At 35.5% G+C, this 24,625-nt stretch overlaps 1 protein-coding gene across 2 annotated transcripts in view; it reads left to right on the top strand.

The window, feature by feature from the left end:
- Nucleotides 1–24,625, top strand: part of NEK1 (NIMA related kinase 1) — a 46,950-nt gene that overhangs the window by 9,235 nt on the left and 13,090 nt on the right. Inside the window, exons 9-23 of one of the 2 annotated variants that reach the window (XM_039380445.1) lie at nucleotides 904–1,104; nucleotides 3,656–3,716; nucleotides 4,833–4,990; nucleotides 7,297–7,356; nucleotides 7,497–7,544; nucleotides 7,637–7,708; nucleotides 10,586–10,764; nucleotides 10,847–10,978; nucleotides 14,283–14,385; nucleotides 17,630–17,713; nucleotides 18,254–18,337; nucleotides 21,256–21,333; nucleotides 22,367–22,462; nucleotides 22,970–23,143; nucleotides 24,558–24,623. In XM_039380445.1, coding sequence (XP_039236379.1) covers nucleotides 904–1,104; nucleotides 3,656–3,716; nucleotides 4,833–4,990; nucleotides 7,297–7,356; nucleotides 7,497–7,544; nucleotides 7,637–7,708; nucleotides 10,586–10,764; nucleotides 10,847–10,978; nucleotides 14,283–14,385; nucleotides 17,630–17,713; nucleotides 18,254–18,337; nucleotides 21,256–21,333; nucleotides 22,367–22,462; nucleotides 22,970–23,143; nucleotides 24,558–24,623 — 1,596 coding nt within the window. The other variant, XM_039380446.1, reaches the window with a different exon arrangement.

Here is a 24,625-nt window from a genome sequence, read left to right on the forward strand (position 1 = left end):
CCAGCAACAGTGTTTTTTTTTTTCAAAATGCTTGACTTCACTGAAAGTCTGAATTTGGACTCTGAGTTTTTGTGCAAACGAATTAATGTGTTTCTGTTTAGAACAGGAATAGTGCTTAGAAAAAGACTCCCATGGTGGAAGAGTTGCCTTCCCTCCCCCTCTTCTCTGTGTGTGTGTGTCGTTTTATCATCCATTTCCAGTTAGGAAGGGAAGAAAAACTTTTTTTTTTTCTTTTTTGTGTCTTGATTTGGATTTTTTTGTGGATTTCGTCTTCTTTGGGGTTTTTTTAGTAGCTATTTTTATTAAAAGAAAAAGATCATAACAACATGAAAATGGAAAAAAGTTTCCAAGGGATGAGGGTTTAATTTCGTTTCAAGCTTTTGTAATTTCTTATTGCTTAGTCTTTTATGTGACAACAATGCTGACAATGTTGCCTTTCTGAGAGTTGATGGCAACAAGTTGTTTTCTGTAAGCTGCGTGATATGTATTGTTTTCTTTTTTTTCTACAAATGAATTGAAATGGTGCCCTCTGTTTCCTGAGCTGAAACTGAAGTCTGAGCGTTCCTTCAGGTTTCACGCTGAATGAGTGTGAATACTTCACATTCTTTCATTTGAAATGTGGATTTGCTGAAAAGGGCAGAAGGCATGTGGTGGTTGAAAATGTTTGGAAGAGGAGATCGAGCAAATAATTATGTAATTATTTTTCTTAGTTATATGTCATTTTGGCAACACGTTATTTTAAACTGCTGGTGTAAACTGTTGATGACGTTGAAAATATGTTTTGGTATGTTGAGGCAAGGGAAGGTGCTTTGTTAGTTTTCCTCATCATCTGTATATGCAGCCATGCATGTGGACACACAGTCAGTAATATGTAGTAACTGTTTTCTTCCTTGTGCGATACAGTTTGAAGCCGGTAACATGAAGAACTTAGTACTGAAGATAATCTCTGGACCATTTCCTCCTGTTTCTGTGCATTACTCCTATGATCTACGTAATCTGCTGTCACAGTTATTTAAAAGGAATCCTAGGAATAGACCATCAGTAAACTCCATATTGGAGAAAAACTTTATAGCCAAACGGGTTGAAAAATTTCTCACACCAGAGGTATGGAGTTTGTTTTAATTCTAACTTCTCTAAAACATCATAGGACTTTTCTTTTTCTTTATTCTGATGTTAATATACAACATGGGAAATTGGAGTAATGGTATTACTTAGAGCTCTTATAGACAGTGTCAGTTAAGGAAAAAATAATTTTACTCTGAACTGTAAAGAAAAGTCTCAAATTATTAAGTGTTTGGTAGTTTCCATGAGTAAATCTAAATTAGCATTTTCTGAAGTGCATTGTTTTATGTGTTTCTCTGTATTGTGAGGAACTGTGAGTGATACGTTGATTTGTTTAAATATGTATCTTCTCATAAAATGGTGCTCTCAATGATTTCAGCTTCACTGCTGTATGGAATTACTTCAATCCATTTTTTGTTTGGAATTTGGAATGGCCTGACAGCCTGTTCTAGGAAATGTTGCTACGTAAAGTAATCTTTAAATTTCTTGATATTTAAATGTATCATGTGTATATAACCTCAAAGAAGTTGCTTGCTATTCTGTTTAGAATCTATCGATATCATTTGATGTCTATTAATGTCCTTTTATTATAAATCTAACCAAAAGAGATCAAGATTAACATGTGAATAATACTGATATGAGGTAAATATAGGCAGAGAAAGGACATGCAATATAAAGAATTCTAATGGATTCTTACAACTAAAGAAATGTCATGAGAGGCCATACATAACTGGAATTTCTATTGTCTGTAAATAGATTTTCAACTAATAATAGTTCAGATTAAAGTCTCAATGAAAGGTAAGATTCAGAAGTCTTAGCAGATAAGTTTGTTCTAACATTTGCAACAAGAGTAGTTTGATCTGATTTTGTTTCCAGTTGCTAGAATGGATATGAAATTTTTATTTGTAGTTAGTCAAAATATAATTAGTAATCGACTGCCTCTATCAACAGATGGTGATACTAATTTGTCCTAGATAGAGTATGAATACTTGTGCACAATTTTTCCACCGGTATCTTTGACATGTTTGACTTAGAGGTGCTATCCAATCTTAAAAGCAACAACAACAAACAAACAAAAAACAAAAACCAAACAAACAAAACACCAAAAACCAAACAAAAAAAACCGCAAAAAAAACCCCACCAAAAAACAACAACAAAAAAACCCCACACCATAAAAACACACAAAAAAACCCCCAAATCACACAGAAAGCACCTTTTACATATTCAGCTGGGGGTGGTCATTACGTTCTGTGACAATGTAAGTGTATTCTCTGACACAGCTGTAATACTTATTTTCTTTCAGTATCATCCATGGCTAATGCTGTTGTCCTCTGTTTTCCTTAGTCTAAACTTAAGAGTTATTTCGTAGCTGACATCTTCAACGTGTTGCAACTATTGCTGAAACCCTACTCTTATATGTTAGGAAATCAGTCTTCCAGTTTTATGTAAATTCTTTTGTAATCTTCATAGTTACTAAGTTGCAGTAAAGAGTGAATCTAAATTAGCATAGTTGTTTTTAAAAAGGAGGGGCTCTTTGGAAGGTACTGAAGAGTCAAGTTTCTTTTCTGTCAGTAACTGTGTAATCATGGAAACATCATGCTTCAGATGTTACAGCTTACCACTTAAATAAAAGCTTTAAGATCAATGAAATAGCATTAGTAGGAAACTGTTCTCATGTGTGACTTCTTGCTTACAGAATCTTTGATGCCAGACTGTACAGGTTAAAAACTTTTTCTGCTGTCATGTGCGGAGTCGTAAGTTCTGCACATTGGTTTTTGTTTTGGTTTGGTTTTGAGGTTTTAACTCCTCAACATCCATTGTAACTGACTGGTAGTCTCTAAACAGGTCAAAGTAATCTAGATAGTTCAAGAATCTATAAAAACTGTTCCTTAACTGACACTTTGCACTTATTCTTGCTGCTCTTCCTTTAATCTTTTTCATTTCTACTATGTGGTTCTTGAGGTGTTGGGTTCAGAACCACCTGCAGTATTTAAAATGACGGCCTATTAATGTTTGAATGTTCTTTGTCTAGACTCAGATTTTTCAGTCCAGTAAAGCTGTTTTCCATATTTTATTATGCTAATTTGATATGCCAGACAGCATGCCATATATGTTGTTTGTAGATACCCACATATGTATTCATCTTCCCATCTTGAAAAGGACAGTGAAACTTGAAAGCTGCGAACACTTGACACAAGCTGTATGAGAAATTTAACTTTGGCAACTAGGCAGAAATCTAAAATGAATTATGCATAAAGCTATGTTAATGCTCACATTAACTTTCTTCTAGATTCTTAGCTAGTTTGTAAATGAGATAACATTTGCCACCCAGAAGTCAGAGCGAGTTGCTTTTTTAAATTATTTGAGTAATTATGCCAAAAATGCTTGCAAATACTGAATCCAGCCTCATATTCATATTAGTGATACTAAGTAGAATACATAAAGTTGAAAATTGAATACATGAAGTTCAGTATTCATTTAAGTTTCGGTAAATACTACTAGTTAGATGCTTACTGAGAATGGCAAACTTCTCTATGTTCTTTCTAGCTTCAGTCATAAATGCTGGTGGCTAACTCTACAACTTTTTGTTTAGCTTATTGCAGAAGAATTCAACCACAAAATTTTCCAGAAGTTTGGACCACATGCTGCACCAGGTAAGTGGATGTGTAAAGTGCTTTGCCTTCAGCTCTTGCAAGACAGTGTGTGTAGCTTTGTTCTTTTACTTTTTTTATTTGTTTGGTTTTTGTTTGTTTTTGTTGTGTGCTCTTACACCTGATTGTAGAATTTTCAGGAAAAAAGAGAGAGGAAGCAATTTACCCTCCTCCCCTCAGGAGCTGGATGTATGTAGAGTACAAATGATGCAAATACAAACTATTGTCCTGTAAAATTTGAAGTGTACTCTTTCCTCTTGCAGTATGCTACGCTTCCAAAATTTCAGGAGACAATGTAGGCTGCAAATACTGGAAATAATTTATGTTGTGATCATGTGCCTTATTTTTACCCCTTAGTAATGACAAATGGCTAATGAGAAGTACCATTTCTTGCAAAAAATATGGGCAGTCTCATTAGAGTTTCCAAGATAAGGCCCTGACTTCAGTCCAATTCAGTAGAATTTCTGCTACTGGTAGCAAAGTAGATCATGGTTAGTTTTGTCAAGATGATCTTACCTTAATTCATTTTCCTGCAATAGTTGACCCATTTTTTTTCCTAGATTTCCTTCCCAATTATTTTATTTCCTTGTAATTACTTGAAGCTGTGGTAAGTGCTCTGCTGTCTTTTGATAGTTTTGCTGTCCTGCTATTCTGTAGTAAGAGAGCCCTGATAACACAGAATCAAATCCACAATGCTGGCATATTTTCAGGAATTCTGCAGGGAAAACAATATCCCTGGAAGCCATTAAAGCTCTTCCAGAACTCATTTTCTGCTGACAGTAGTGTTGCAGGTTTCAGTTCAGTGTTGTTAGTGGAGACAGGCCTATCTCTCCATTCCATTAGGAAAACTTTTCTGTGTGTGAGTGACAACTGTATCATAAAGCATGGCAGCTGAAATAAACTTCAGTTTTCCAATTCAATTCACCAGACAAGGTGTTTTGGACAGCTGGGTATTATGCATCAGCTCATGTGAATGAAGTGTTAACAGTTCACCCTTTTTTCTCCAGTTATGCTACTCTGAGACCTTTGGAGAGGGAAATAGGGTACACTGGCCAGCCTGGATAGCTGTAAAACAGGTTTTGTTGTTGTGGTGTTTTGTTTTTTTTTTTTTCTTTTCAGCTAAAAGACCAGGTCAAGAACAAACACTGACTTCAGTTGCACCAGCTCAAAAAATTACCAAACCTGCTGCAAAATATGGAGTGCCTTTAACTATCAGGAAGTCTTGTGGTGCACCTAAAAAGCCTAATGAGAAGAAGCCATTGACTAAATCTAGACAGGTAAGAAACTAAGTTAGTTAAATTGAACTATTTTGTTCATACCTTATTTAAATGCTAAAATAATTCTATGCCTTCCTTTTCAAAATGTCTTGGTATGTGGACACATGCACCTGCAGAGAAAGTAGCACTAATAGCTTAAATGCTTGGCTTGCTTCATTATTGATCTTTTTGTTGTTGTTGTTTAGTTGATTTTAATATGATGATTTCTGTAGACTGCTACCTTAGGTTTGGGTTTTAAATTCACTACTGAATTACATTTGCATGTTTTCATTTGCTTTGTTTGTGTTAACCACTCTTAGAAATGTTGTAAGTCTGTCAGACATACCAAAATTATTGACTCTGGATAAGAATCTGTGCATCTTTCTTCCTTATTCAAAAATAATCTCAAGTTTTCAAAACATTAAAACTTTTTTTAGCTATTTTACAAAGTTTTGTCAGCCAGAGAAACTGTGTAATTGGAAGAGGTGTTTCCTGGATTTAATTCCATGAGCTGATGAGAAATAGTCTTCTGTATACCTTCGTACAGTACTTTCGATCTTTCCTTCAGTTGTCTTCTCTGTTTTCCTTATAATATAAAACTTCTATTCTCTCTCTCTTTATTCCTTTAATTACTACATTGCCAGGAGATGTTTATGTTACAGCTAATATTGAGCTATATGCACGTACCAAACAACTAGCAAACAAGAAGTTCCTATTTCAACAAAGGAGAACTAATTCAAATTTTCTTCTGAATAAGTAATATTGTTGTGGGGTTTGTTTGGGGTTTTTTTCCTTCTCCCCGTGGCACTTCAGGGAACATAATACTAAGATCTCTATCCATCTGTTAAATTTGATAGTTGGATAGAAAATTATCCTTGAGATACAAATTATCTGTGAGGTTCAAAAGTTATGAGAGGTTTAGAGAAAAGCTCATTGATCACACAAGCCTTGTTGGCTTGTGATGCACATTTGCAAGCAAGAGGAAAGGAAGGCGCAGACTTCTTGTGCGTCCTTATGAGATCACAAGGTTTGTATGTTTGAAGATGTGGTTGCACAACCATCTGCTGCTCTTTATAATCAGTTTCAGCAGCCAACACCAATCCATCTTGCCTAGAGACCTAAAATGGCAGGGAAGAGACTGAGGAAGTATCTACTCTTCCTGCATGTAGAATCAGTAACACTGCAATTTTAAGATATAGTCTTTGTGAGAATTGTACCTGGTGATAAGGGATAAAATGTAGCACAGAAAGAATGACTACAGTGTAATGTAAATTTTATTCTCTTTGTTGTTCCAGGGTATTCTGAGCTTGCAGCTGTCAACTGGCTTTTTAAAGGAGCATGTAACAATCATCTCTTTTGTTTAGTAATATTACATTAACATTACAATATTACAAGTCTCTGAAGGTTTCTGACTTCTACCATTCTTGATTTTAAAGTACTCATTTGACAGGATTGTAGGTTGTCAAGAGAAAATACTGTGAAGCTTTCTGCGTTCTAGTATGATCAAAAGAAACAGAAGCTTTAAAAGTAACCATCGCATTTTTGAGAAGATTAGAGTAAGCTGCATGCTTTTAAGCTTCTGCTTCAGCAGGTATTCAGTGGTGGCTGTGTTCTCATGTTCCACATGTAACAGGAACTTTGGTTAGAGTCAGAACCTGGTGAAGAACCAAGCAAAAGAGCCCTAGGATAACCTAACACATCTTTTCTCCAAATAAGAGAATGTTAATATCCAGGCACCCTCAAAGACTTACTAAGAAAAGGTTGTAATGCGGAGTGATACCATCAGAGAAGAAAAATCAAGACAAAACAGATTTAAAAATTATTGCCTTCTGCTTTTGAGACAGAACTTTTAGTACAAGTACAATAGCATTTACCCCTAGTTCCTAGCAGTGCTTTTTACTTAAAACCTCCTGAATAATCAAGTATTTTAAGCCCCATTTTGTGTACACTCAGTTGTGGGTTTAAGATTTTTTTTCTGATTAGAATTTTTCTCTCATTCTTGCATCATGCTGTCTAATTTGAAGTTTCACCTTTTATGCAGACCTTTCCAGCTCCCAGAAGAAAGGAGTAAAATGTTTGAGGTATCATGAAATCATCTGTTAATTTTCAAACTAAGCAAAATCTAAGTCCAAAGCAAGAATGACAAAATACAACCTTCAAACCTTTCCTCCTTATCTTTTTTCCCAAACATTATGTAGCAGTGATCTTTATTTTCTTTTTAATCTTCATGGATATAGACCTGCTATTGGAGCAATAACCCATCTTGACAGAGACTTGACAGAGTAATGGCTCAGTAATAAATACCAAATTATATGCTTATTTTTCAGGAACCTTCAAAAAAGAAAAGGTTAGAATTGCCTGAAAAAGAAAGACGCCAGAGAGAGCAGGTAGACGATATTCTTGAGACTTTTCGTTATTCCCCCATAGTAATTTTAATGAAATACCTTGTGGTGTGGTGTATTGTGTAAGAATATGTAGTAGTTTGATTTCCCAGTTACTAAACACGTTTAATCCTTACGTATTTCAGATCAGTTTACTGAAGGCAGATGAAACGAGAAGATTGGAAAAAGAAAGGGTAAAATATGTTTAAAATGTGTTAATAGTGAAGTTCAATTTTTACTTAGTGGTTCCTTGAATTTTGTTTTCCTGTATTGTTTTCTCCTTCAGATGGAACGAATAAACAGAGCCAGGGAACAAGGATGGAGGAATGTGCTTGGTTCAGGTGGAAGTGGTGTTAAGGTTGGCAGCAGATGCAGAAATGTGGTGTAGTCTGTTCCCCCCACCTTTGATTATCTGGCATGGTCTTGTCTTTTCAGAAAGATCTGCTCTTGGAGGATAACTCTTGGGGCTGCCCATTATTAATCTATAGATAATTTAAAAAAACTTTAACAGTTCCTCCCCTGGCCTTTTGGAGGTTATGTGCAATTTTCATTTTTAATGCTTACTAAATTTCTGAATCTCTTCTCCTTCTGCCAGTAATGGTTTTCATGCACCACTTTTTTATTGCCACACCTGCTTTTGCTCCTTTTCCTGTGCTGAATCTATGCATGAACAGCTTCTTTCACATTCGAGTTTGTTCTTGAATTTTTTTGTTTCCAGGTTCTCATTATATAATAATGGACCTCTTTCACGTTATTAAACACCTGCTCCTAAGCATTCCTTGTTATTTGGCAACATAAATGTTTACATATATTGGTAAGATGTCGGGGGGGGGATAACGAATTCCTGAATAGATCTAATTTTTTTCTGAATGCAGTGCACTGTTTAGCCATTCACGTCCTGCATAATTTAATTTGATCCCTATGACAGCTGCTTTTTGCGTATTTGTGTGTGTCATAATCTCATGGAAACATAACTGTCTTGGGAAGTAGTCTTATGAAGTTAGGTTAATACAAAGGTCTGGGTACTTTCATCAGACAGAGCCAATGCGGGAATTTGAGTAGTGCTGTAGTCTAAAGCTATCTGACAATAAAAAGTGGACTGAAACACTGCTATTCGTTGTGGTGGTGTAGTGAGTCTTACAAAAATACTCGCTATAAACATGTTTATTAGGGTTTTTGTAAGCAAGCTCTGGCTGAGCAGTATAGTCAAAATGAAGAGAGGTTTTATTACTGTTCCTTGTACAAAAATGAGGAATATACAAACACTGACCAAGTTTTAGTAGCTGCTTATTAAATATTTCACTTCCAAATAGACATCATCTTTGGATGTGTGCCACACATCATATAAAGCTTAAACAAAAAAGCAAATTTAGGCATACCAGACTTTCAAAACTACTGGGTGCTGATTTAATGAAAAAAAAATCAAAAAATATAGTTTGGTCCCTATGCAGTTCTTCTCTCTCTCACAAGATCAAACTGGCAGGCACCGATACAAGCTTCCATACAACACAATATGCATTCATCATCATGTTTGGATGAGAGATACATATATTCCTGAACGCAATATTTCTGATAAACTTTGAGAGTTCTACTGCAAACATACAAAGTGTTCTATTATAGCTACAGCTGCATGTTATCAGTATTCTCAGTTACCAAGGGAAACTGAGGTCCAGTGCCTGTGCCTGTTTTCACTAAGTGCCTCTGGTGAAAAACATGGCAGACAGGCAGAAAAAATAATTGAAATGTCTTCTCCAAATTGGAGAAGTTTGTTTAGTACAAATCTTACTGTTTACCATCACTCCAGGTTTCCATATTCTGTTATTCTTGAGTTAATTATCCTTTTCCTTTCTCCAGCATGAGGGCAGCGTATCCAGCAACTCCCTGATAATACTGTTGAATAGCATGGCTCAAGCTTTCCAGTGACACAAGCCAAATAGCATCTTATGAAGGCACAGCACGGTCATGCACTGCATGATTCTGTCCTGTTATCTTTTTGGTTTGGTTGCTGGCAACTGTTTCTGAGGGCAAGTAGGGAAAGAGGTGACAAGGATTTGGCTTTGGGTTTGTGGTTTTAGTGGGGGCTGGAACTGTTCTGCAGACTGTTGATGAGCACCTGCTTCATAGCATTTGCCCAGATATTGATCATGATATTTCTTTAGATTTTGAAAACTAACTCTAATAATGATAGGTGAAATCTTGAATAGTATCTAAAGCAAGACTTTTCCTTCTATTTGCAGAAACTATAATCTTGTCTAGTTATTTTTATTCAGATGAACAGTATACCTACATATTTGAATGCCTGGATAAATCCTTGATTTAGTACTTTATCATCTGGATTATGGGAAGCTGTTGATGGGCATTGAGCAACTGAAACTCAGAATGTGAGATTAATTCCATTGTCAGATATAGTCTCTTCAAGAACTTCTAAATAGGCAATATTAAACCTGTCATATCTGCACTCACCTGTTTGAATTTATTTAAAATAATTCAGAGCACTCTGGAAGGAAGATTGACTCTATTGTTAAAACAAATTCCGTAGATTCACTACCATGGGCTATTTGATTGCTTCTGCCAGGTGTAAAGGGAACATTTTTATGCATGTGCTGACAACCTTAACCTTGTTTTGCCTTTCACGTTTTCTGCATCCATCCTTGGCTACTACTCTACACAGCTGCTCGAAATGTTTTTTTTTTCATTATTTTCACACAAGGATTCTGCAGGAATTCTGATTCTTTGAGAATGACAGGGATAATTCACATAAAGCATAGCTTGTGGTAGATATTCTCATGATCTGAGCTTTAGTAGGGAAACATCTTAATTTTGGTGATGAATTGGTTGGTAGCAAGGGGACTCAAATAAATCTACTTCAGTTGCTATTGTATTGCTTTTTGTGCTGAAAGTTTGATTTTTGCCATGTAAAATTATCTCTGTTTACATTTCAATGGATTTGTTATCAGTGACTTCCAAAATGTGTGACAGATGTCTCATGTTTAACTAGACTGTTATTAGAGGAAAGTTAAATGGTGTTTTATTCTGGACTGCTAACAGAAAAATAAGCTTTTAATTCATCTATCTTGTAGTTTGTTAAAATAGGGGCATGGCTGGGTTAAAACTAGGACCAATTCAGAATTGCTGCAGAATATGTTAATGCTGTTATTCTGCTCAAGAAGTGAAAATTGGAAGGGCTTCTTCAAAACAGTATTTGAGATTTCCCCCTACCCTTTTTGGTTTCCAGGCACCGTATTATGTTGGCGGAGGTGGTGTTGGTCCTTTGCCTGTGTCTTCCAGAGGACACTATGAACACTATCACGCTATTTTTGACCAGATGCAACAGCAAAAGGAAAACGTTAGAGTAGCTGAAGAGAGGGAAGCCAAATTGAGGGCAAAACTACAAGACCGAGAAGTTCTTGAAAGGTATGGCTACCTTCCATTAGAAGTTACATGTGGTCTGCTTTAGATGAAAGTAATGAAAGTCACTGTACGTATTTATCTACAGAGGAATTCCACCTGGAACACGTCCAGGAGTTCCTAGGGGACCTGCAGGTCATCACCATTTACCTGATCTTGGTGCAGTTAGGAAAAAAGTGAAAAGATTGAAGGAGGTGTCTAAACAAGCCAGTGCAAACAGGTTGGACTATGCTAATCCATAAATCTGTCCTTACATGTTAGATTCTTGTTCTGTCTGGTTTCATTTAGTAGTTGGACATGTCTCAAAATCACTTTTATCCATGTGCTGTCTGTTTGTGTGTTAGTCCCTCACAGACCACAACTCTCTTAGAACCAATGGAGACCTTGGCTTCTACAATAGTGGAAAAAATGGTTTACGAAGAAAATGTAGCTAAACTAGATTTCAGACAAAATTCTTGGCTTAATGTGGTTGCAGATAACAACATAAGCCTCCTCCTTTGCTTTTTTCATAGTTCTGCTTTTTGCATTACCTGACAAGATGCTTCCTTCTGCTGTCATCTCACTCCTCCTGCCTTCTCTTCACCCGAGAGTTTGACACTGTAGCATAGGAAAGTGTCTAGAATGATCGCAGAATTGTTACCTCTTGTTTACCGATCAGTGGAAAACTTCTAGGGGCTTTCTTCATTGCGATGTGAATGCCAGATGTTACAATGGTTATAATTCGATATTCTGATATCAAATTAGAATATCTAATTCTAATTACTCTAAACTGAGTATTTTTATCTATGAAAGGATTGTAAACAAGTATTGATTTTTTTTTTGATGATTTCACTCTTTCAAATACCTTTTCAAAACTTCTTTGCTCTCCTTTATATCTGTTAATATTGCCCAAAGAACTGTGTTTGCAGTTGTGACCAGTGAATGGGAGAATATTGTTTTTCTGGAAGTTTAGTACATGAGCATTATTAACTAAACTTCCTAGAAGGACAAATTTTCTCCTGCATTATTTGAACCTCCGCAGAGCCATGCCACGGAGGAAGAAATACATGGAGTTAATGTGAGGAAAAGGAAAGGACCAAAGAAAACGTTTGTTCTTCTAACTAATTTTATTCAGTTTTATGTTCTAATATAATATATATTTACTTATACAGATTCTTTACTATTTTAAAATTTGCGGCAATAACATAACATGTTTAACAATGATGGTACAATTTTGAAAACTACGAGGTATATTTTATTTTCTCTATAGTAATTTAAGCTAATTAAAATTCTTCCTGGCACAACCTAATACTGGAAGGTGTATTTTGCCAGCTGTATTTTAATGTAATGTAATTTAATTTAATGTAAATTAAATATATGTATTTCCATACTCCTCTATTTATTCTCAATACTTTGCACAAATGCACAATCCCCAAATCTTGTCTAGATTAGGAAACAGTTTGCCTCGTACATTTGACAATATTAATGATACTTGTTTACACCCGGGTAAACTTTTTAAAATGTATTAAAATCGAGAGAAACTATAGCAGAGGGCTGCGAATTATGAATAACATGTCGATCAGGAAGAGAAACCAATTCAGTATTTCTTAAATACATGAATTTGGAAGCACTCAATGAAAATACTGTGTAGAAATTTCGGAACAGAGAGAGATTGGGTTTTTTTCTGTTTATAAACTGGATTACCTTTAGCCTTAAATTGAGATGCTGTTTATTAGCATTTTAAATGTGTTAAGAATTTGTATTTTATTTTCTAGAAGCAATTCTATTATGATAGCTAGTCTAGCAGTATTTCTGTCCTACACTTTATTCTTTCAGCTGGATGCAAAATAAATATTCATGATGTTTAGCTCAAATGAAGAATTTAAATAATAACTATGTTACAGAGAGGTAATTTAGAGCATATATTAAAGAAGTTGAGAAATCTTCAAGTTGCAGTCTTTCTGATTACACTACCACTAATGTAAAGCTAAGTATATTCAGCATCAACAATCTTTAAAAATTGTCTTTTGGACAGAAGTGCAGCTTCTAGGTTAAATGTTTAGTGAAACAAGTCACACAGCTTTAGAGTGGGAAAAACCATCATAAAATGTAGTTGAAATAAGTTTTTCCTGTGAATTTGGTTTGAGAGAAATAGGTTTGGCTTTGTTTGGTTTTGCTTGGGAAGCACTTCTCCTCCAACACTCTAAGCTTCATGCTGTGTGACAAACTTCCACTGCATGACAGGATTCTGGACAGATTTCACTATCCACCGAGTTCATACATAATTAAAAGCTCGAGTGAATATCTTGTAGTGAGTCAGGTATGTGTATACAAAGATTGTCAGTTGTTTGATTCTTGATCAGTAACACCTGTATGGATTGTCTTGCCTTTTCAGAGCAGCTGCAGTATTTGTTTTATTGTATTAAAGTAGTTTTGTCTCTGTCTTCCTTTTAGTGAATTGTAGCACATGGACGAATTTTCATTTCCTTGTTACTTGGGGGTAGGGGGAAGAAAAATTAGAATGCAAGGATTTTAATTAATGTGTAATAATTTATGAATCGGTAGCAATAGCTTCCTGTATTGCAAAACTACTCTTTCTTTAACTGACTCAGCCTGATGTATTGTTGCTATCGGTTTATTCCAAGTTGTTCCTGCCTGTTTCTGAACACCCAATGCTCCTCACTTAAAGGAGCCCAGGGGAACCTCAGAAAGGCCACATCATTTTACCATTTGTTAGAATATTTTACACCATTTCTCAGGATTGTTTTTTTTTTTTTTAATACAAAACTTCCTCTGAGTCCGCTTCTAACCAATTTGTCAGAAACTGGTTTCTTTACAAAACGATACTATGCATGTACTCATAGACTTGCTGGATGCTCAGTTATGGTAACTTAAACACAGCCACCTTGTACCCAAGCAGGTCCCTGACCTGGAGTGGAACTTGTCAAAAACCAACCTTCTTGTTATGGCTGATTCTAAGGTAGGAAAATTCCTACCTTTGAAAACAAACGAAAGATCTCCCAAGATTCCCCAAAGGGAGTTGCCAGAACACTGAGAATAGTAGCACCATACTAACTATCTAAGTGGTAAAAGCTCTTACTCCAAACATAGGACAATCTTGAAAGGCTGTTGCAGTATTGACCTTCCTGATTGGCTCGTGTGTGAGTTCTTGCTCATGTCTGAAGGGAAACCTTGAAGGAGTCTTCTTTTTCACGAATTATAACAATAATGAAACAAGCTGAGGCACTTTCAGAATTAAACACACCAGGATTACGTTTTGATGTTCATTTTTGTTTTGATGACAAGTATTTTGAAGGAAAACAGTGGCTTGGTTTTATTTTTTATAGTTGTTCTTCTAACTTACCAACACTCCATTGTGTGGCGGTCTGACTTGTATTTTGGCCGATGAAAGGCATTTTTTGAAGATGCCTTTCTCGTAGAAAGTTGCTTTTTTTTCTGTGTGTGTTCTAGATAGAATAAATTGGGGGTGTGTTCAGAGTGTCATATTTCAGACACTTTCATCTTGCTGTGTTGAAATTACTCAGGCAAAAAGGATGGATAGCTACAGATAGAGCAAAGCAAGTCGAAGAATTCTGGCAACGAAAGAGAGAAGCCATGGAGAACAAAGCCCGAGCTCAGGGACACATGGTATGAAATCTGGTCTTCCTATGTATATTAGTGTTTCAGCATGCTTTAAGAGTCTTTGAAGTAGCATCATAATCCATGAAATGCTGACTAAATAATTTCCTTAAGTATTAAAAAGAGGAGAATGGGAGGTAAGTTTTCTGCATTTTGTTGCTAATTTTAGTAAATGTTTTGTGCAATTGTAAATTTGTGCAAATAGTAAAATAACTGTGCAATATATTTCTCATTACTGTAAACTTATAAGCAGAGGAAAATACCTTTGTTTGCATGTGTCTAACTTCATTTACATTTTTTCTGTTCATAGCTTTAGACTCTTGGTTAAAATTAAACTTCATGTGTTACACAGTAGCTTGAATGTAAAATGAAGTTTAATTAAACTGATACAGCTACTGATCAGACAAAGTAGTGTATTTTAGGAAAATACATTCTGCTGATTGAAAAGGTGTTATAAAGTCATCCATATTTGTCAACGTTGACCTTTATAAAACCTTTCTTCTTCAGGGATTAAGTAGTAGATAGTGTCACAAGATGCTTATGGTTCTAAATTCAGTATTCCTTTTGGAAGTTTAAAACATATATTGGAAATTATTCATCTGCACTAGGACTTTGTGTGGTTGAATTTTGTGTTTTCATAACATGGAGAGTTTTTTGTTTTGAATGCTTTTCCACACTATTCATATACAATCTAGTGACAATATCTCTGTCAGCTGCTGAAATTAAGCTGAGTGTTCTGAAGTTGCAGTGAGATGAGACAACTGCAGATTTTTTTTATATATATATATATATATGTATATATATATATATATATATATATAAGCGCATCTCCTGAGTTATACCTGATAATCAGGTTATGATTTACAGCCAGGTCTGAATGTCAGAGATTATTTCACTTACAGTAAGCAATTCTTAGAGACTTTGATTCACTGCTTTGATGGTGAAGTATCCTTAGATTAGTATATATGTTTTAAATTAGGAATCTTCCTCTCTAAAACTATGGTTCTATTTTTAAAACCTTAAAGACCAATAAATAATTTTGAAAAAATGAATAATTCTTGTTAAGACTGTTTCTTCTTGGACAAGTCCTTAGTAATACCTGCTTCTATTTTGTGCTTGACTTCACTGGCATTGATATAAATGTGATCAGTTAGTGCAGGATACCCAAGTATTCAGGTTAACTTTTCTCAGTTTTCTCTAGTGAGTTCAACTGAGCCCAAACATTTTATTCTTAGATGGCTCCTGTAGTAAAACTGAGAGGTTACTGAACAGTTAAAAAAGTAACTCCCAGATGTTTAAGACTGACAACTTCAAGCCAAGGTACCAAATCCATGCACTGGACTCACCATTGAAGGCAGAAGTTCTCAACAACTTCCTTTTATTTGTGCAGGAAAATAATTTGATTAGCTGGCAGTTTTTCTCATATAGGGATGGGACTGTTGTTTGGACAATGTTGATCTGAGAGGAGAAATCATCAGCTGATAGGCAGCCTTTTGTCGTATAAAGACTTGTAAGGCAAATGAGTGGCACTGATTTACCCAGCTTCTGTTTAAATATAACTGCTGTCAATTTTAATTTTCAACTGAGAGTCTAAAGCTTGATTCAGTAGTTGAGTTGATGATGCTTTCAGACATCTCTTTTGTAAAACAGCTGCTGACCTAATTTGCTACTTCACTGTAGCTGTGTGGCATTGCAAAACATGAGTCCTGGTCTTTGAAAATATTAATGTAGGCAGATGAGTAAAAATTAACAATCTACAGAAAGAAAATCAGTTCTCAAAAATCTTGCTTCCAGTCTCTTTCTTGTCCAAGAGTGGTGATATAAATCTCCATTAGTAATGAAAATAGAACAAAGAACAATGAAATTCCTTGAATAGTGCCAGTAAGCTTTTGCAAAGCTCGAGAACATGCATTAAAAAGTTAAAAATAAAAATAAATATTTTCTGAAAAGGTGAATATGAAAAATATTCCTTTCTGTTTTGTATGACTTAATGCTTAAACTGAAAGCAGCATGCATGGAGCCCTCATGAATGTATAGGAACTTCTTATCCACAAGATGGTTCCTTTGATTTGTTATCTGATCCCCCAGTCACTTAACCAAAGTAGTACGTGTGCTGTTCTTTTCCTTGAACTGTTGATTCATTTGGATTCAGTTCTCCCTATCAATAACTTAACTGGAATATTTACTTTCCTATGGTTCTTTACATTTAAGCTGGAGAAAGCTAAAGCCCTGGCATTTTATAGGCAGAAGATCTATCACGTGTATTCATAGAATCATAGAATCATAGAATCGATTGGGTTGGAAAAGACCTCCGAGATCATCGAGTCCAACCCTTGGTCCAAATCCAGTCCATTTACTAGATCATGGCACTCAGTGCCACGTCCAATCTGCGTTTAAAAATCTCCAGGGATGGTGAATCCACCACCTCTCTGGGCAGCCCATTCCAATGCCTGATTACTCTCTCTGTAAAAAATTTTCTCCTGATATCCTGATATTCTTACTGTCTTTATTGTATGTTGAGCTAGCAACTCAAGGATTTTTTTAACCCCTTCAGCAAAGGTTTATGGCATATAATGAACAAAATAACTCAGGTGTTTTTGTTGTTAATCCAAGCAGGAAACCTGGAGTTCAATGATTCTTGTACTGTTTTGTATAGAACTTCCTTAAAGGTTGAAATCTTTGGGTGACAGTTAGGTTGCAGAGTACATCACATGAACCAAGACTATACACTGCATGTGTACTAGGCATTCAACACAGCTTGTTAGATGTAATGGGTGTATTTAAGTGCTTTATTAGATTTTTGAGTTTGCAACTTGTAATATGTTTAAAAAAAAAGCATCATTGTGAAAAAAGCTTCATCTAAGAACATATAAAGATTCCACTCTTTATTTTAGGCTTGTCTCAACAGTGGCAGAAATCCCAACCCTGTGCCACCATTTGTATGTATATAATCCAGACACAGAAAAACTCATGCACATCACAATTTAGGTTTTCTAACGTAGCATGGGAAGATCAGAATTGCAGGGGAAGGTAACTATATTCTTAAAGCTCTAGTCTCTCTCTTTGGCTACTCAGGATTTTTGGTTAATGCTGTCATATGTGTCATGTAAATGAAAAGGCATTATCAGTTAACTCCAGAACATCTGCAGATCGTTCATGGATTTGGTTTCTTATAAGTGAACAGTTATTGGATAAAGCAGATAATTTCACTGCCCCAGCCACCTTAAATTTGATACCATTAAATGGCAAACAGGGTACACTGCAAAACGTGGCAGATACCTATGGAGGCAGGCCTGTTTCTGCAAGAGGAAGGAAATCCAGAAACAAGGAGGAAGAGGTATGCTTGCCGCATGTTTGCCACTTTGCTCATCACACAAATAGCACTATTTTGACCCTCACTGTGCCCAGTTTCCCTGCATGGTTCCATCTGTGAAACAAAATTAAAGGGCTTTCTAAATTCCTAGAAAGTAATTTACTGTATAAAGTTCTGAAGTTTGGGTGTGTTTGATTGTTTCGGTTTTTTAAACAATCAAAATAATAGTTGTTTGCATTAGTCTGTCTCAGAAAGGTTCTTGAATATGCGTACATATAGATGTGACTGTTTTATCTTAATCATGTTGTGACAAATACAACCTTTCCTAGCCTTCAATGATATAAAATGTAGTGATATGTTAATACAGGGAACGTACATTCTGATTTTCTTTATTTTCCTTACATGAGAGTTTTTTCTGGAGATTAGTAAATGCTAATATGGTGATAGCAGTAGTGGGGGTTGGTTCACTCATCTTATTTTTTTGTGGAATCTGATGTATTTTAAGTTAACCATACTGGAGATAGTTTCCGTATAGCTGAAACTTACTTCATTTCTTTGCCTTAGGAATACTTGGCAAGATTGAGACAGATCCGGCTACAAAACTTTAATGAACGTCAACAGATTAGAGCAAAACTTCGTGGAGAGAAGGTTGGTTGGAAAATAATCTGAAATACTAATCAAAGTTGGCAATGGGATGTATTCTTTTATCCCTGCAGGAAGACTTCTGTTCTAAGCAGTTTTATATATAGACATATATTTTAGACGTTTAATTCTGTTCCACAGTTAGTTCTTTTCATCTCATCCAGAATATGCAAAATCTATTTATTATTTCAGTGCTAAGAGTGCAGCTTCAGTGCCTGTTAACTATCAATGTCTTAAAAACAAGGCAGCATAAGTTTGCATCTGAATTTCTGAATTTTCTATATAAATTTCTCAAGCACTAGCACATTTATTTGCTTTTGTTTATAGGATTTTCTCCAGAATTCACTTTTTAACAGTACTCACACAGAATAAGTATGAAGCGATGCTTTTCATACATTCTGTAGTTGTTTATTAAAGTTAGAAATTTCTGACATGAGCTCGGTTTAATTAATGTGATTTTTTTCAAACATCAGTTTTCAAAAATATATTCGTTATACAAGAAAACCAAAATAATATGTTCATAAAGTAGATTCAGAACAAAAACTTATTAAGATGTCAAATGAATAATCCAAGGCACACTTGGAAGCAATCCATGTATTTGTTTTAAAAAAAGTTTCATTTGAGAGACAATCTGTGTAGTAAAAATGGTCCGGAGTTTGTTTCCATCTTTTCATTAACCTGCTGTGTGATCTTGTATTCCTGTTTGTTTTTCCCCTTCCTGTCCACTTGTCTTAATAGAGTGTTTAGGCTTCCTCAAGTCATTACCTGCTTATAAATTCACATTATACAGTGTGATTTAAAACTAGATGAACATTCCTGCCCCACCCATCCACTTCAAGCACCTGTTTTAAGTGCTTTCATGCGTCTTATGTATAGTGAGTGAACATACAAGATGAGCATTCTCAGTGCCACTCAGTTTCTTTGGATCAATATTGTAGCTAAAGAGAGTTCCACGTTGCTGTAGATTTTGATTTGGAATTTTTTTTGTTATGCTAAAATACTGTATTTTTTTTTCCGTATTAATGACTTTTGAATTGTTTTATTTTCTTTAACCTTAATTGCATCTCACTGGTGAGACACAAGAGAAGCAAATTCAATCTTTTGATTGAAGTACAAAAACTTCTTTAGCTTATTGAAGAGGAACCTATGCCCCTCTATATCTAAAATGAATGATCCAAGACAAGAAATTATGTATGTTTCTACCTAAGAAGACTATGCAAGTTTTAGTAAGATGTGCTAGATTCTGTGTCTGGCAGAGGACCAACATGGGCTGTTCTCCTATGTCTTAAGGAGCATGAGGAAAATCAGTGTCTTGTAAGTCTACGAAGTCACTGTAGGAGCTGGTCAGTGAAGTTCATCACTAGCTCTGAGTCACATTGTAACACTGAGCACCAGAAGGCCATGCTATGTTAATTGCATTTGGTGCTAATTTCACTCTGTGGCTGCTCTGCTGTTTTGGACAAGCTTCGAAACTGCTGCAGTGGGATTAGTAGTCTCCATGCACAGCCTTACAAAATCTTACACTGTCATGATCATGAGTACTCTTAGAATACCAAGGACAGTGCTAAAATGTTACCAGTATGGAGCCATTACTGTACTGTTATTTCAGTTTTTTCACCAAGCAGCTGCAACACTTCCTCTCAAAATCAAGAGCACCCACTCTCCACTTTCAGTGTGGTTAACTGTAGCAGTAAAGGTACTCTCCAGAAAGCTCTTTGTCTGGAGGCCAAATCAGCTTGTGCTAGTAAAATCAAACAAAAGTACTGTTACTGTGACCATGACATTCCTTATGTTCCTGTATGGCTTATTAAGCCTATCAGGAAACTAACTTCATTTCCTGTGGCTGTACCTTACCTGGGGAAGGTGTATGACCCAGGAGGTATGCCAGCTACAAAGGAACAGAGAACAGCTTAATATCTTTCCAGGAAAGAGGCATAAACTCATTTTCAGCATTCAGAGACCAAGTTTAGGAGGCTGTTTTTTTCTTGATGACCTGTGGATGCAAACTTCAATGGGGAGGCTCACTTCTAGAGTAACATCATCTCAGACCAAATCTTGTCACAGATATGTTTATTTCCTATTGTTGATTGACAATTTTATATCAATTGCTGCTACTGTATAAAATCTTATTTCATATAAAATACATGAATATTCATTCCTTTGCCTATGAAGAGTGCCAAATTATTTTCATGAGGTTTTCTGTCTCCAGTGTTCTTTCCAGTCATCTTTCTTTTCTGTTATCTGTCTGAAACCGATGTGAGCATGATCTTAGTTTTTCAATTTTCACTTAAAAAATTACCTAAAATTCTTGTTCTGTTTTGTCACATTAGGCTTTCTAAGTAAGTTTATTTTAAATAAAAAGTCTGCACAAGTTGGTCATGAACAATAAAAAGCTCCTATCAGAACCTTGTTGCATGGTACTGTCAGACTAACAGTCTCTAAATAGGAATATGCAGAAGCCATTGGAAGAAGTAAGAGAGATTGGAAACAGATTTCAGAGGTAGACCTTACATATTCTGACTTGTTACCATTTCCCCCCCTCACCCATTCCATGGTTTTTTTAAGCACCTGCAGTGAACAAAACTGAAATGCTAGAGCATCAAACCTTTCTTGGATACCTCACCTGCAGAACATGCAAGAGTGACGAGGGGTGGCAGGTGAGAGCCCAGCACTGTTAGATCACTTTCCTTGCAAGAAGAAGCACATTACCAATTCTCCCCGAAAAACAAATAGATAAAACCCCACCAATCTGAAAGACAAAGTTCTATCCAAATAGACATTGCATTTAAGTGAGGAGATCCCTGGTGAAATTATGACCCATGTTAGTCATACAGTTAATTTAAATGATCTGAGTAATCACGTCACATCACTCAGCTCTTAAATACATGAACTATGATAATTTTCTGAGGACTCTTACTTTGCAGAATGAAGCTACCAGTTCTGATGGACAAGAATCAAGTGAGGAAGCAGAACTGAAACGCAAAAAGATAGAAACGCAGAAGGTAATTGTGGAACGTGAGGAGGTGGAAGTTACTGTTTTCAGATTTGTTTTGGATCTCGTGAATTTTCTTACATTTCATTTTGCTGTCAATAGTTTGTTATATATCCACTACAAGACGGGCTTTTCTAAACTATATTGAGAAAACAACTCTGTTCAGCTGTTTTATCTCAGTAATTTTAAAATACGCTGAGACATAGCATAGTCTATCCTTGTAAGTCGAGGATTTTCCCTATCCCTGCCTTTGAGATTTATCTCTAGGATATCTTTAGTCCTAAAGGGAGTTTGGTAGAACTAAAATAGCATTTGGAGACTGAAAGGGAAAGAAAGATGTACCCTAAGAAACAACAACTTTATTTTACTTAAAGAATAATGGAAGGCAAGACTCTTTATATGGCCTACATGTGGATTGGAAGGTGAGCTATATAACCCTGTGATGAAGTACATTTAAAACCATTTCACAGAAATCCAGTGCTTGTAACTTTATTCCATCTGGTGTTCTTATATCAATAACTATTTCTACCATTCTGTACATAGCAAGTATTACTCTTGTCTATGTTATGATTTTTTCCCCCATCATCTGCAAAGAGCAATGTAAAAACAAGCTAATCTTATGCCTAACCCAAAAACTGGAGGTGAAACAGCAACTGAAGCTTTTTGTGTTTGAGTAAGTTGGTAAAATTTAAACTGCATGTTTAATAATTTGTGATTAATGCATTTGGCTTCAAAGCTAATTTTGAATAGAGACTCTAATTTTACATTACTCTGTTTAAGATAGCTATGTACGCTAAAAATACAACCATGCAAATCAAGAACTGTAATTAAATTTGGAGGAGTTGCCATTATTTCAGTATAAAACATCAGTTGTTGTACTTGTGAGGTGATTTTGTCAGAAAGCAGTCCTCCTTTCACAGTCTATATAGTAGTAAGTGAGAGAAAGGAAGATAAGTAATGCAAGAATGTTTATTTTTAAAATATTCCATGAAATAGGTTGCTAATGATTTTAAGTTGGTAATTTTTTTACTTGTTTACTGTAGGCCCAAGCAAATGCTCGAGCAGCAGTTCTGAAGGAACAGTTAGAGCGAAAGAGAAAGGAAGCTTATGAAAGAGAGAAAAGAGCCTGGGAAGAACATGTAAGGAAGTTAATCCTGTTACATGCAGTCATAGTATTTAGGGCCATGTCTTCTTATAACTAAAATCCTATGCTGTGATTCTTCAAGATGAGATAATCAGTCTTCTGAAACTGAAAAGAGTGTCTTGTGTCAGGCAGAATTCAGAAGCTGAATCTTAGGGTATGCTTGCATGAAGAATTTAAGAACATCAAACCTAAGAATTTTTAGGATCACAAGTACTTTATTAATGGTCTGTTACTTACCAAAGTGTATTTTATCTTGGTTTACTTCTGTATGCTGCAGAGTGACAAGTCTAACTAGTAATATTATGACTGGAAAAAGCAGCATGTGAAGCTAATAAACTGATAGTAGTTCACATGTGCAGTTGGCAGTTGTCTTTTGTATGAAAATGTGTGGCATTATTGTACTTCCGTAAGGAATACATGAGCCTAATTGTAATACTGTGTTTAATGTGCAAAGTCTTGAAGTTATTTGTTGATTTAAATTTTTTTAATTGAAATTATACAGCTGATTGCAAAAGGGGTCAAGAATCCTAATGTGCCTTTTCATGTGGAAGCTACAGAAGATAGTCCTGTGAATGGGCTACAAGAGCCTGGAGCAGCTCTTCCTAAGCCACAACTTCCAGTGAAGCCTGGTGCACCTGTCATCTCCATGACTTATGCTTTGAAAGAAGTGGGTGTGGTAGGTACTTTTGCTAAGAGGATGAAATTAAAGGAGAGAAAGCAAATATGGATTGAAAAAAGAATTTTTGGAAAAAATGTGTAGGTTAGGTAGAAAAAAATTGTTAAGGACTTTTGTTGCTTCTAGTTCCGGAAAAGAAAAAATATTAAAAGAAACTAGAGCTTGGAAGCTGTTGAAATACATCTTTACACTGGAACTGAAATTCATATTTTGAATAAAATAGCTTATGATGAACCCTAGGCTGCAATTTCCATTTTGATCAAGGCAGTCATTAGTGGAAAAAGACATCAACTTCCAGCATTTTTATCAGCCTCTCGAAGAGAGGAGTTAAGGAGTTTGTGATTCGGCAGAAGTGAGCAAATAAATTTTGGATGATAGGACTATGTCATATTAATGATTGTTTTCAGTGAGTTTGAATGTGTTGAATATAACAGGAAGATAGAGCTTAAGATACTTGAATCTGTCCGTGTTGCCTCTTCGTGTCTAAAAGAGTATCCTAATTTTTATTTTCCATGCTCTTTGTCCTGATACTGTAAATACTTATATGTTTACCTCAACTACTCTGAGTTACAATTATGAAACTGAGTGTAACCTTGTACAATTTAGAATTTTAACACAATCTCTGTTAATTTGCATGCTAGCCTTTGTGTTTTTACCGAAGCTATTTCTAGATTTCAGTGTAGTGTGGTATACAACCCTGAAGACTATGATTAAGGAAATACAGTGAAACTTAGTACTAAAGAATGTATATAAAATGCAATATGCTGAAAGATGTCAGTTGATAGCTGGAAAAATAAATTATGTTTTGACAAATACTTATATCATTAGCACATTTTTTCCATGTGGACAGTTTGTCTTACAGTAATGCATGACAGTGACTATAACAGACTAAAAATTAGCGCACAGAGCAATCAGAAATGGAGAATACAAGCCTTGTACACAAAGATTATAAATTCTGCATTTTTCTCTTCAATTTGTGGTTTGTTTATTTTACATATAACTTAAGTTGTTTTTTTTCCCTTCTGTTTTTCTTCACAGGTGCTCCTTGACTCCATGCTTTTTTGGTTCTCGTATAGAATTACTTATTTCTAGCATAGGAATTTGACGGTGATTTGCTGTAGAGGTCTTACCTAGCTCTATCTCTGATTTTCATACTCTGAACTCTCACTTGCTGTTTAAACTGAGTGATTCATTTGCTCATCACTTTCAGATAGTGAACAGTTCAAAGATGGAAAATATCCTTATGGAAAGCTGCCTAAGAACAGAGTAATCATACGTTCTCTTTCAGTCTATCTGCACTTGTCAGTGGAAAGGTTTTCAAGGTGATTTTTCACTATTATGTTTATTAATATTCTCAAGATAATTTTTTTCTGACATATTCTTCTACTTTGTTTCATGCTTCTTGGACTTAAAGGATGAACATGTAACTGCTGTCCAGGAATCTGAGGAGGAAATAAAAAAGCCAGATTTTGCAATGCAAGT

The sequence above is a fragment of the Pipra filicauda genome, unplaced genomic scaffold, assembly GCF_003945595.2.
Source record: "Pipra filicauda isolate LSUMZ 115617 unplaced genomic scaffold, ASM394559v2 scaffold196_size3971931_pilon, whole genome shotgun sequence".
NCBI classification, from domain to species: domain Eukaryota; kingdom Metazoa; phylum Chordata; class Aves; order Passeriformes; family Pipridae; genus Pipra; species Pipra filicauda.